This window comes from Nannospalax galili, unplaced genomic scaffold (assembly GCF_000622305.1).
Source record: "Nannospalax galili isolate Female #2095 unplaced genomic scaffold, S.galili_v1.0 scaffold263, whole genome shotgun sequence".
Classification (NCBI taxonomy): Eukaryota; Metazoa; Chordata; class Mammalia; order Rodentia; family Spalacidae; genus Nannospalax; species Nannospalax galili.
Genome location: NW_008350402.1, coordinates 2,685,810 through 2,698,318, shown reverse-complemented (window position 1 = coordinate 2,698,318; position 12,509 = coordinate 2,685,810). Strand labels below are relative to the sequence as shown.

At 40.1% G+C, this 12,509-nt stretch overlaps 1 protein-coding gene across 1 annotated transcript in view; it reads left to right on the top strand.

Moving 5' to 3' along the window:
- Reck (reversion inducing cysteine rich protein with kazal motifs) overlaps nucleotides 1–12,509 on the top strand; it is a 57,887-nt gene that overhangs the window by 29,720 nt on the left and 15,658 nt on the right. The window contains exons 8-11 of the mRNA XM_029570730.1: nucleotides 4,027–4,239; nucleotides 5,913–6,049; nucleotides 8,411–8,551; nucleotides 10,416–10,604. Coding sequence (XP_029426590.1) covers nucleotides 4,027–4,239; nucleotides 5,913–6,049; nucleotides 8,411–8,551; nucleotides 10,416–10,604 — 680 coding nt within the window. The remainder of the gene's footprint in view (nucleotides 1–4,026; nucleotides 4,240–5,912; nucleotides 6,050–8,410; nucleotides 8,552–10,415; nucleotides 10,605–12,509) is intronic.

Sequence of the window (12,509 nt, the reverse complement as noted above, 5' to 3'; positions counted from 1 at the left end):
ATTGTATCCATTATGGAATCAGTATGAATGTTCTTCAGAACTAAAAATAGAAGGCCTGGGGAGATGACTCAGTGGGTAAAAGTGCTTGCCACCAAGGCTGATAACCTGAGTTGGATCCCCAGGACCCACAGGGTAAAAGGAGAGAACCAATTCCTGCAAGATGTTTTCTGACCTCCACACAGGAGCTGTGGCATGTGCATGCCCCCCCCACACACACATGCATGCATGCACATAAATAAATGAATACATAAATAAAATAATTTAAATCTTTTTAAGTTCAAGATAGAACTACCATATGGCCCAGCAATCCCACTACTAGATTTGTGTCAAAGGGTGTGAAATGTGCCCAAAAGATTTTTTTTTTTTTTTGTCTTTTTGAGATGGATTCTCCCTGAAGCCCTAGCTGGCCTGGAACTCACTATGTAGACCAGGCTGGCCTTGAGCTCACAGAGATCCTCCTGCCTCTCCCTCCCAAGTGCTGGGATTAAAGGTGTGTACCACCATGCCTGGCAAGATACTTTATTCATATGTTGCAGCATTGTTAATAGCCAGTGTATAAAATCATCCAAGTGTCATCAACAGAAGAATGGATAATGAAAATATGATATATATATGAACGCTATTCAGCCTTCAAAAAGAAGGAAGTCTGTCATTTGCCACACATGGATAAACCTGGAATACATTATGTTAAAGTGAAATAATAGAAAAATACATGTTACTTGATCTCATTTGTCTAGAATCTAAAAGCAGAGACTAGGGCAAACAAGATAGCTCAGTGGGTTAAGGCACAGCCACCAAGCCTGATGACCTAAGTTTGACGTCTGGAATCCGTATGGTGGAAAGGAGAGAACTGACTCTTGCAAGTTGTCCTCTAACCTTTATATGCACATTATGGCACACATGCTCCCCGACTCTACCCCACTCACAGAGTAAATAAATATAATAAAAGCAAAGAGTAAAATAATGGTTATAAGAGCTGGGAAGATGATTCAGTTGGTTAAGTACTTGACAAAGCATATAAGGACCTGAGTTTGGTCCCCAGAACCCATGTAAAAAATATTTTTTAAAAGGTGTGGTGGCACAGTCTTGCAATCCAAGTGCTGAGTGGGTAGAAACAAGTGGATCCCGGGGCTTACTGGGGAGCTCTACGCCAATGAGACATTCTTGTCTCACAAAAAGCTGGATGGCATCTATGACACACCTGAGGTTGTCATCTGGTATCCACATATTCAGGCACACACACGTACACACACACACATATTAATGGTTATAAAATGCTGAGGTGGGATGGGGAGGAAATGGAGGGATGGTGGTCAAAGGATACAAAGTTTCAGTTAGGACAAATAAATTTAAGGTGTTTTATACAAGGCGAAACTAGTAAGTGTATTATATATTTGAAAATTGCTAAGAGAAGTATTTACCACAAAAAGGATAAGGATGTAAGGTATACATGTTAGTTAGCTTAATTAGCCATTTTACAGTTTGTATGCATATTTCAGTACAGCAGGTTGCATGCCATAGTTTTACATTTAAAGTCCTTTTTTTTTTAAAGAAAGAAATGACCATTTAAGAGCATGAGACAGTACAGCAGGTTGCATGCCATAGTTTTACATTTAAAGTCCTTTTTTTTTTTTAAGAAAGAATTGACCATTTAAGAGCATGAGAGGCTGGAGAGATGGCTCAATGGTTAAAAGCACTGGCTGCTCTTGCAGAGGACCCAGTTTTGGTTCCCAGCACCCACATGGCAGCTAACAACCATCTGTATGAGGGCATCAGGTGCCCTCTTCTGTCCTCCATAGGCATTTTATGCACCTGTGTACTTACAAACATACAGGCAAAACACTCATACACATAAAATAAAAATACATAATTTTTAAAGCACATGTCACAAAAAGTATTTTCTACTAGTGTTATTCATAGTAGCCTGGTATTGGGAGAGGACCCGAAAACATTCATCAGGCGCACAAAAGAATATAACACACTGTGGTGTCCAAGCGATGGCATAGTACACAGAGGGGAAAAAGCCAAGCTACTGAGACTCCCAAAAACATGAATGGTCTAAATGGGACTAAAGGCGAGTGCCATCATGCCCAGCTAGAAGCCCAACATTCTTGATGATTCATAAGAATATTCTAAGAATAAGTACAAGTAATTTGTGGGGATATGGACCAGAAAATCAAGGACGTGAGGGAACTTTAGGGTATGTTCTGTGTCTTGCTTGGGGTTTTTAAGTACATAGCTAGATATAGTCTTCAAACATTATTAAACTAAATTTTCAGTTTGCACATTATATTGTACCTAAATTAAACTCCAGTAAGTTGTGTTTTTTTTTTGTTGTTTTTTTATTTGTTTGAGGCAGGGTCTCATATAACTTAGACTGGCCTCAAATTAGCTATGTAGCTCAATCTGGCCTTGAACACCTGATCCTCTTGCCTCTGCCTCCCAAGTATTGGGATTACAGGTATGTGCTATCATGCCTAGCTTTTTTTAAAAAAATATTTTTATTTATTATTTTTATTTTGTGTGTATCCGTGTATTGCCTGCATGTAGGTAAGTGCACCTGTGTTGTACAACGCCCAAGGAGGACAGAAGAGCTGTCGGATCCCCTGGGACTCTGCCATGTGGATGCTTGGATTCGAACCCAGGTCTTCTGCAAGAACAGTCAGCGTTTTTAACTGCTGAGCCATCTCTCCAGCCCCACATTATTTTTTTTAATTACATGTGAAAATGGGTGCTGGGAATCAAACCCGGGTCCTCTGCAAGAGCAGTCAGTGCTCTTAACCGCTGAGCCATCTCTCCAGCCCCCCAGAATCTTTTTTTTTTAATTTTATTATTTGTATTTTATGTATATGAGCGTATTGCCTGCTGTGTTTTAGCACACCCATGTCACGCGATACCCTCAGAGTATGTCCAGGCTGTCTCCCTTTATTTTGTTTCAAAAGCCTTCTCTGTGGCTTTTACATGTATCAGCGTGTAGTACTCAGCTGTCTCACTTGTGCCATTAATGTCATGGGAAAATTAAAAGCCAAAGGAAACTACTACCTTTGTAATCCCGGTCTCCAGGAAGCCGGCCTTTAAGCAGGCGCCTTCAGAAAGACTGTAGCTGAGATCTGGTGCTTATGAGGTGCCAGCTGTCTTTATTTCCCCAGTGCAAAGCTGTCTTTTAAAAAAAAATTTTATAAAAAAAAAAAAAAAAAAAAAAAAAATACAACATTTTTAAGAAGGGCAAAGAGCAAGAAAGTTGTTTCACAAAAGATATGCTAAATTAATAGGTATTATTCTGCAATAAAAAGGAATAAAATATTTGCATATACAACAACAAAAAGATTATGTTTTGCTTCTTGGTATGGTGGTGCACACCTTGATGCCAACTCTGTGAGTTCAAGGCCAGTCTGATATACATAGCTCCAAACCAGCTAGGGATGCATAGTGAGATCTTACCTCAAAACAAATAAAACCAAAACGATTATGTTTTACTGAAAATTCCAGGCCCAAAAGAATAAATGCACTGAGATTCCATCTTTAGGAAATTCTAAAACAGCTTGCGTTAATTCATAATGACGTTAAGTATAAAGAGTAATGGTCATTGGGCTGACTTGACAGGGCACATGGGAACTGTTTGATATGATGGAAATGTTTACTGACTTAGATGTGTTTCTGTGAGCAATACACTTGTCAAGTCACATCAAACTCATATAATCTGTACATTTTGTTTAATAAATTATATCTCAGTTTTAAAGATTCAGACTCATTTCTGAAATAAAATGGGATGGCCTGGGGATGTCAGTGCTGTTTCAAGCATCTTGGATGTTTAGACACAAGAATCTGTTAAATTAAAACATGCAGTCAGTGTCTTAATGCTACAATCCACCATGTCTTCAAACGCTTGAACTGATAGCCTATGATGGATTTTATGCAGGTTCTTGAAGAAAGCCAGATTTTCTACATCTGTAAATGTATCAGGATTTTGCTCATTGTTTCTCTTCAGAAAATAATCATCTGATTCCTTCTGGCTTTTTTTTTAAGGCCGACAGAACTTTTCAGGAGTTGTAATGCTCAGTCAGATCAAGGAGCCATGAATGACATGAAGCTGTGGGAGAAAGGAAGTATAAAGATGCCATTCATCAGCATTCCTGTTCTTGATATTAAGAAGTGCCAGCCGGAAATGTGGAAAGCAATCGCTTGCTCACTGCAGATTAAACCTTGCCATAGTAAATCTCGGGGAAGTATTATTTGCAAGTAAGTCTTTTTCATCATAGTCAGTCTCCAGTTTGAGCTCAGAACCTCCAGAGCCTCACTTTAGAACTTTCTCCTCCCACTTGCTCCCTTTGTCTGTGACCCTCCTCATAGCAAATGCTTTCAGACTTTTTTCTGCCCTGCTTAGAGCTGTTCCTCCCATCTTCACTTGCCCAGGGCCTGACCTTCTTGGCTCTTTCCAAATTCCAGACATTCCTATGGAGTCTTCCCACATTTCTTCAGTTGATACTAGTTTATCCTTATTCAAATAGAACTTTATGGTATTTTATTATGGAAATTAGCTCAACAAGAAGTTCCTTAAATAACTTCAACACACAATTCCATTTTTATACTTTAAATTTTTATTACATTTATTTATTTATTTAATTTGTGTGTGTGTGTGCATGTGTGTGTATGTGCATGTGCATACCATAGTGTGTGTGTGATGAGTTCCAGGAACCAAACTTTAGGCATTTTTCAGGCTTGCTGGCCAGCACTTCTACATGCTAAGTGATGTCTCCAGACCTTTAATATTTTCATTGTATTCTTGTTTTAGGAATAATCCTGTTCAATTTAGAACCTTTTTTGTGCCATTTGTCTTTTTTCCTCTTTCCTCTTTTTCTCTTGCACACACAATAGATATCCCATAAATGTCTGACGATTGACAGAGTTGGTGAATATAGTCATTAGGGCCTATTCATAGTAAACAGCGGTTTACTTAGGAAATCTAGGACAAAGCAAAGAGGGAAACCGCAGTGGTGGGTGAAACTAAAAGTAACTATGGAGTAATCTCTGTCAGCTGTTCTTCTAGCACCTGTGTTTCCTAAAGCTTTTCCAAAACCAAGTTAATATTCAGTCCCTAAACTCAGTGTGTGGCTCAGTACTGCTCAGATTATTTCAACCCTCACAGGGTCCAGGTGTCGGGTTTGGTTTGGTTTTGATGCGGGGGGGGGGGTTCTATTTAGTTTAGTTGACTTGAATTTAGTTTTGAAGGAGGGTTCTTACCCTATCACTCTCTAGTTCAGGCTGGCCTTGAATTCAGGGCAAGCCTCCTGCCTCAGCTTCCTGAGCTCTGGGATTACAGGCATGAACCACCACACCTGGCTTTAAATCTGTTTTCTGACATGACTCAAGAATGCCCTGATTAAGGAAGTTACCAAAGTATTGTTGAATGATAAACAGAAGGCAGCAAGTGGGAAGTGTGTAGACTCAGCACAGAACACTCACAGAAGAGATCCTTATTCAAGACTAAGAAGACTAAGAAAAATTCTAAAGTAGTATACTTTCTGGTTGTTCTAAGGCAAGACACCTTAATGATGATAACTAAAAAGGTATTATAATGAGAAATAGAGGAAACGAAGAGCAGAAGCAGACAGGATAAGGTCCTGAACATAGGATCATGATTTTGCAAATCAGCCTAGCCTGACCTCTTAAAGATGGTAGAAAGTCACACTGATGGCTGAGCAAGGCCTTAGCTCTCCAATTAGAGGAAGTTAGGGAGACTTTGAATTTACTGGCAGCTGGAAATTTTACCATTCTTACTCTTAACCAACTGTGAAAAATTGTTAAGTAATGAAAACTCACTTTGTCAAAAACTTCACAAATAAGTAATTTTGACCAGACAACATGAGGAGATTCCTTGAATCCAAAAATCTAGGTACATTTTTCTTTTTAAGATCAGATTGTGTAGAGATTCTCAAAAAATGTGGAGACCAGAACAAATTCCCTGAGGACCACACAGCTGAAAGTGTTTGTGAGTTCCTGTCTCCTGCAGACGACCTGGAGAACTGTATTCCTTTGGACACATACCTCAGTAAGTACTGTGTGCAGTTTAGATCTGGGTCTCTGCCCTGGCTCTTTGTCATCCATGAGTGCTGTCTGGTGAGAACTGTTGTCTGATGACGCCATCTGCATTACTTACTTTTCTCATTGCTATGACAAAAATGATTTAAGGAAGGAAGGGTTTGTTTTGGCTCATAATTCAAGGTTTTATTGTGGCTCACAAGTCTGTCATGATAGCAGAAGCATGAGGCCCTTCCTTGGTCATTATTGTATCCGCAGGCAGAGAGTGAAGTGGTGCTCAGCTTACTTTCTCCTTTTCCTTCAGTCCAGGCCCTCAGTTTGTGGAATGGTGCTGCCCACATTTAGAGTAGGTCTTCCCACCTCAACTAACCTAATCTAGAAGCCCTCTCACACTCCCTAGGAGACAAACCCCTGGACACATCAGGTTGGCAGTCAGTATTAACTATCCCAATCTCAATCACTCACACTGTCTCAGTCATACTGTCTCAGTCACAGACTCATATTGGCTTGGCCTTTTTGGCCCAACAAAGGATTGTCATCTTAAGATTTGTAAGCAGAAGTGGTCTTTACCATTTGGAGGAAGTATGAACTGTTAGCCATCAGGATTTCAAGGAAGGGGCTGCAGCATTCTCAGAAATCATCATTGTCCCTTTCTTGATGTGACCAGAAAAAGTGGGATTTCCCCCAGGAAACAATTAGCTTTTTGTCATCAGAATATCAGGACACCTGAGCCAGGCCTGGCTTGAACTTATCCACCCAATAGAAAAGAAAGAGCTGGACCTTGGGTTAGTAAAAGAAAAGGGAGCTTAGCTCACTGCATTAGCTTCTCTCCACCAAATACTCCTCTCAACAGCGACAAGTGTGGGTTGGTTTCTCATTGAGGGATTCCTGAGCGAGCTTCTTGACGGCAATGTGACAGATGTGGAGCAGGCCATGCATTTAGTAATTGAGGGAAGGAAAATGTTTAGGCTGCCACCAGGGGGCATTAGTACCATAAACTGGCTGGAAAGGGGAATAGAAGCCTTCAGATAAAAGTACAGGAAAACCCAGAAACGAGATGATAGGGATGTCCGTGGTGGTGCCAACACCAGGAACCTGGTGTCTTCTCTGCTTCTCCACTGTCCTAGGTAACTTCCTGTGCTTTATGATCACGTCATGACTGTTGGATCTAGCCACATTGTTCTAGTTCCAGATGGTAAAAGGGAGAAGAACAACTTCTCTTTAATATCACTGGACATTCGTAATTGTTCAGAAAACTTGGATAGATTATCTTTTTAGCTATGGACCCAGGCCACTATGAGTAAAATTAGAGATCTGTTAGTAAAGAGAGAAGAGTGGATGATGAATTTATAGCTGGTTGTCTCTATCACATTCTCTCAGAATAAACCACTGTGACCTGTATAGCAAAACTGAATGTGTTAGGTTAGAATTTGACCTCTATGACCTTGAGAAGATCGCATCTTTCCAGTTTCAGATTCCCCATGTTCAGAATGGCTGGGCTGGATGAAGTGAGCCCTGAGAACCCTTCTTTCTCCGCAGAGTCTTAGAGTCTGAGTCAGGCCTAAAATCAAGGAAGCAAGACTAATGTATTCATAAGCCTAGACTCTTACAGCAGTCAAATATTTGTATAGAAGGAAACTATTTCAGTAGGAGGAAAATTAAATAAGTTCTTTTGTTTGAATATCAATACTCTCTTTAAATACATGTTCTAAATGTTACTCTTTCTTGGTTATGATTTTAAAAGTTAAATATAATCATTATATGGGGTTCATACTGCCATAATAGATTACCATTTGCGATTTTTTTTTTTTTTTTGAGACAGGGTCTCCCTGTAGCCGCAGCTGGCCTGGAACTCCCTATGTAGACCACGCTGGCCTTGATCTCACAGATATCCTCCTGCCTCTGCCTCTGAGTACTGGGATTAAAGGCATGCACCACCATACCCAGTCCATTATGATTTTTTAAGTGCCAGATTATCCCTCTTTCATAAAAGCATCTATTTGCTCCCCTACCCAAAATGCCTATCACTGTCTGTCTGCTGAACTGCATACCATTTACAGTTATCTGGTTTGTCTCTCTTCTAGATAGAAGCTCCATGTTAAAGACTTGTCTGCTTTGCTCATTACTGTAGCTAATACCTAGGATCTTGCCCAGCATATTGTGGGTATCTAGTTAATAAGTGGATGATTGGCTAAGTTATGCTAAAATGACAAATGATCTAAGTGCTTAGATTCGTTAGTGCTCGTTAGAATCAGGCCTTGCTTTATGCCCATGAGCTCTCCATTTATTCCAGCCATAATTAAGTCAGGTGGTTTATAGACTTCTTTTGTTCTTTTAGGTTGGTTACACTGACCTGTTTTGGATTTTTCAGGGCCAAGTACTTTAGATAACATTGTAGAAGAAGTGACTCATCCCTGTAACCCAAATCCTTGCCCAGCCCATGAGCTCTGTGAGGTGAACCGAAAAGGGTGTCCATCTGGAGAGCCCTGTCTTCCGTATTCTTGTGTCCAAGGTAAGAGGAGGATGGGCATGTGTGCCATGAGCAGGGACACACCTACTGACATTCCTTTCAATGGTTGTCACTAGATGGGGTCAGGAGACTTTGGCTCCTATATTCTGTTCTCATTTCTCTAGATGGTTGTTATTAGATGAGATCACAGGGACTTTGGTTTCTATATTCTGTTCTGTAACATTTAAGGGTCTCCCAGAAAACATTCATTTATACAGAGAAAGACAAGGACACATAATTTTCAATTGTCATTTTAGCCATAAACTAATGATATCAATGCAAAACTTAACTGTCATAATGAGTTATGGAATTCTTGACTATAAAAGAAAAGAGAAGCTTAGGCTAACTTTTTGTATTTTCATGTTGTAATATTTGGAAAATAAACTACACGTTCATGTTTTTCTTTTATTTCTTGTAGTATGTGGAGAAATGTCATAGTCAAGAGGAGCCATAGTTAATGGGCTGGAGGTATAGCTCAATATTTGAGTGTTAGACTAATGTGTATAAGGCGTAGATGCAATCCCCAGCACCACAAAAATAAACAAAGGCTAGGCAGGGAGGTGCACTCCTGTAACCTCAGTGCTTGGGAAGTAGATGCTGGAGTATCCAAGTTCAAGGTCATTCTCAGCTATAGAGTGAATTTGAGGCCAGTCTAAACTACATTGGACCCTACCCCAAAAAATATATATTAATGTTGTATTGAAATGCATACAAGGAACCATTTAGTTTTGTTTTGTTTTGCATTACTGTGCCACTTCAGTCTTGTACACTCTAGGGAAGTGTTCTACCACTGCGGCACCTACCTAGCCCCTGAAAAAAAATGTGTATTTATAGAATTTTTATAGTCTATATCTATCTCTCTAGCTGTCTATCAGTAATTTAAAATTAGTTATGGCAACATTTTGTTTCTTTTTAATCTCTTTCTCAGTTGAAAGTATTTGTCTTGTTAGAATCAACATTTTAAAATATCTCTAAAATAAAAAGGAGCAAAGGTTAAATAAAGGCCGTGACTTGCATGGTGCCATGTCAGTTAGAGAGTCTTATCGGGACTAGCTGAAAGGAAACGTTGGCTTGTTTGAAACTTCAAAGTGGTACTTTGTGCCCTTTTGTCATTGTATTATAGCTTGGCCAATATTTTACTTGGCAAGAAAATGGAATACAGTGAAAATGGTACCGTCTGTACACGGTATGCTAATGTGCACTTCAGCTCAGAGTCCTCTTGTTTTGTTAAACTCAGAAAACTCATTTTATGATAAAGTAGAAATATATTCCATAGGAAATAAGTTTTCATTAAGCCCATCCAAATACTCAGTTTTTCTTTGAATTTATAGTATACTTATCGCTAAAAATTGTCATGGCCAAAATTATTCTAAAAACATTATGAATTTCTGTACTCCATTTAAAAAATATTTGTTATTTTTCAAATATATTTGATTATCTCAAAGAAATTTTAAAAACTACATTTTTGTTGTATGTTTTGAGATAAGGCCTCACTGTGTAGAGCAAGCTAGCCCAGGACTTGGCCATCCTCCTAACTGTTTCCCAAGTGCTAGGATTGCAAGTGTGTATTACTATGCTTGGCCAAAGCTATATATCTTCATAGTATTTTTTTGTACTGAATTATAGCTAACTTTGAGGTATAAGTCCTTAATCACCCCTAAAACATGGAATTTTCATTTGAGAGAATGAACTTTGGGGCAGTGAGCAAAACAAATTCGTTAATTTGGTGAAAGTTTTATAGAATAATTTTAATAGCTACATAGACCCTAAGAGACTTCAGTAAAGTTATCTCATGTTGTGAAACAGTGACGCTGAGCAGTGCTAGCCGCTAATCCTTGTATTCTGTTTTCAATTTTATATTGTCCAGGCTGCAAATTGGGAGAAGCTTCTGACTTCATTGTCCGTCAGGGGACACTAATCCAGGTGCCATCATCTGCAGGGGAAGTTGGTTGTTACAAAATCTGTTCATGTGGACAGAGTGGACTCTTGGAAAACTGCATGGAAATGCACTGCATAGACCTCCAGAAATCCTGTATTGTTGGAGGAAAGAGGAAAAGTGAGACTTAAACCATACTTATGTTTGTTTTTATTATCATGTGAGATTGGTTGTCTTTACTTTTATACTAAGAATATTTGAGCTCTCACTGAAAAGTCAGATCTACGAGTCATACAACCCAGGACAGCACTTTTCAAACTATACAGAGCACTAAGACTTTGTGTGTGTGTGTGTGTGTGTGTGTGTGTGTGTGGTGTCTGTGTCTGTGTCTGTGTGTCTGTGTATCTGTGTGTGTGTCTGTATGTTGGGGGGAGTCATATATTATTTGAAACAAGGTCTCAGTATGTAGCCCAGGCTAGGCTAGAACTCATTACATAGGCCAGGTTAACCTTGAACTTGCATATTATTTGAAACAAGGTCTCAGTATGTAGCCCAGGCTAGGCTAGAACTCACTAGGCCAGGTTAACCTTGAACTTGGAACAATCCTGTCTCTATCTCCTGAGTGATGGGATTACAGGGAAGTACCACCACAGCCAGGGAGTACTAAGACTTCTAAATAACCCTCTTAGATGTGTCTCAAGGGGGCCTACTTGTTAATAGTAATCTCCATGAATTTTGACTGTGTACCAAGCATAATACCAAGTACTAACTCTTACCCTACATTCTTTCTTTTTTTTTTTTTTTTTGGTCTTTTTGAGACAGGGTCTCCCTGTAGCCCCAGCTGGCCTGGAACTCACTCTGTAGACCAGGCTTGCCTTCCACTCACAGAGATCCGCCTGCATCTGCCTCCCGAGTGCTGGGATTAAAGGCGTACGCCACCATGCCCTGTGCCCTACATTATTTCTCTTAATCACCCAAATTCTTCTTTAATATCAATATTGTTTTTACTATATTCCTACTCAAAGCTGATAACAGCTGATGGTTAGTCTCTTTACCAGGCATGGTGGCTCATGCCTGTAATCTCAGCACTTGGGAGGCTGAGACAGGAGGATTGCTCTGAGTTTCAGGTCACCTTGGACAGCATAGTGAGCCAACCTGAACTATTTAGGGACAGTGAGGAGAGAGAAAGATATGAGGACAAAAAAGTTCATTCCTTCTATAAATGTTCATTGGCTAAATGCCTGTTTTGTAAAAAAAGAATATACTACTGCCTTCTAGACATGGGGTGGAGGTGAGCCCATGCTTTATTTACATGGTAAGGTGGTAAGATGGGAGAGGATTCCAACCATAGAACGTTGCAGTGCTCTTCCAGGAGCCAGTCATTCCTGCCAGGGCGTCAAAAGAGCCTCCAGTCTGATGACCACATCAGGCCTGACCCTGGAGAGATATGCAGGATTCCAGAGGAAGAAAAGAGCAGTTGAGGCAGAGGGGCACTCAGATACATTCTCAGAGAACAGGTCTGGTGAGACTGGCACATCAGTACTTAGAGGAATATGGTGAATGGTAAACAGAAATAGAAATAGCTTAGACTTAAGCACCTACTTTATGTCTTTCAAGAATTTACATTGTAAAACTTTTTGAGGGGCTGGGGAGATGCTTCATTTGGCAAAGCACTTCAAGACAACCTGTTTGATCCCCAGAACACATATGAAAAGCTGGGCATGGCAGAATGTGCTTGTAATCTCAGTGCTGGGGAGGCAGACAGGAGGATCCCTGGGCTTGCTGGCAGCCAACCTAGCCTAATGGTGAGCCTCAGGACAATGGGAGGCCCTGTCTCGAGGGAGATGGACAGCATTTCTGAGGATGACACCTGAGGTTGTCCTCTGGCTTTTTGTGTATCTACACACATGTGTACCTGTACACATGCATAAAAAATAATTTTTGCAGGCCAGCAAGATGGCTGAGTGAATAAAAGTGCTTACTGAGCAAGCCTGACAACCAGTTTGAGCCCAAACACACTGGAAGACAAGAACCAATTCCCCAAAGTGTCTTCTGACCTCCACATCATATACAAATTTGCGTTTT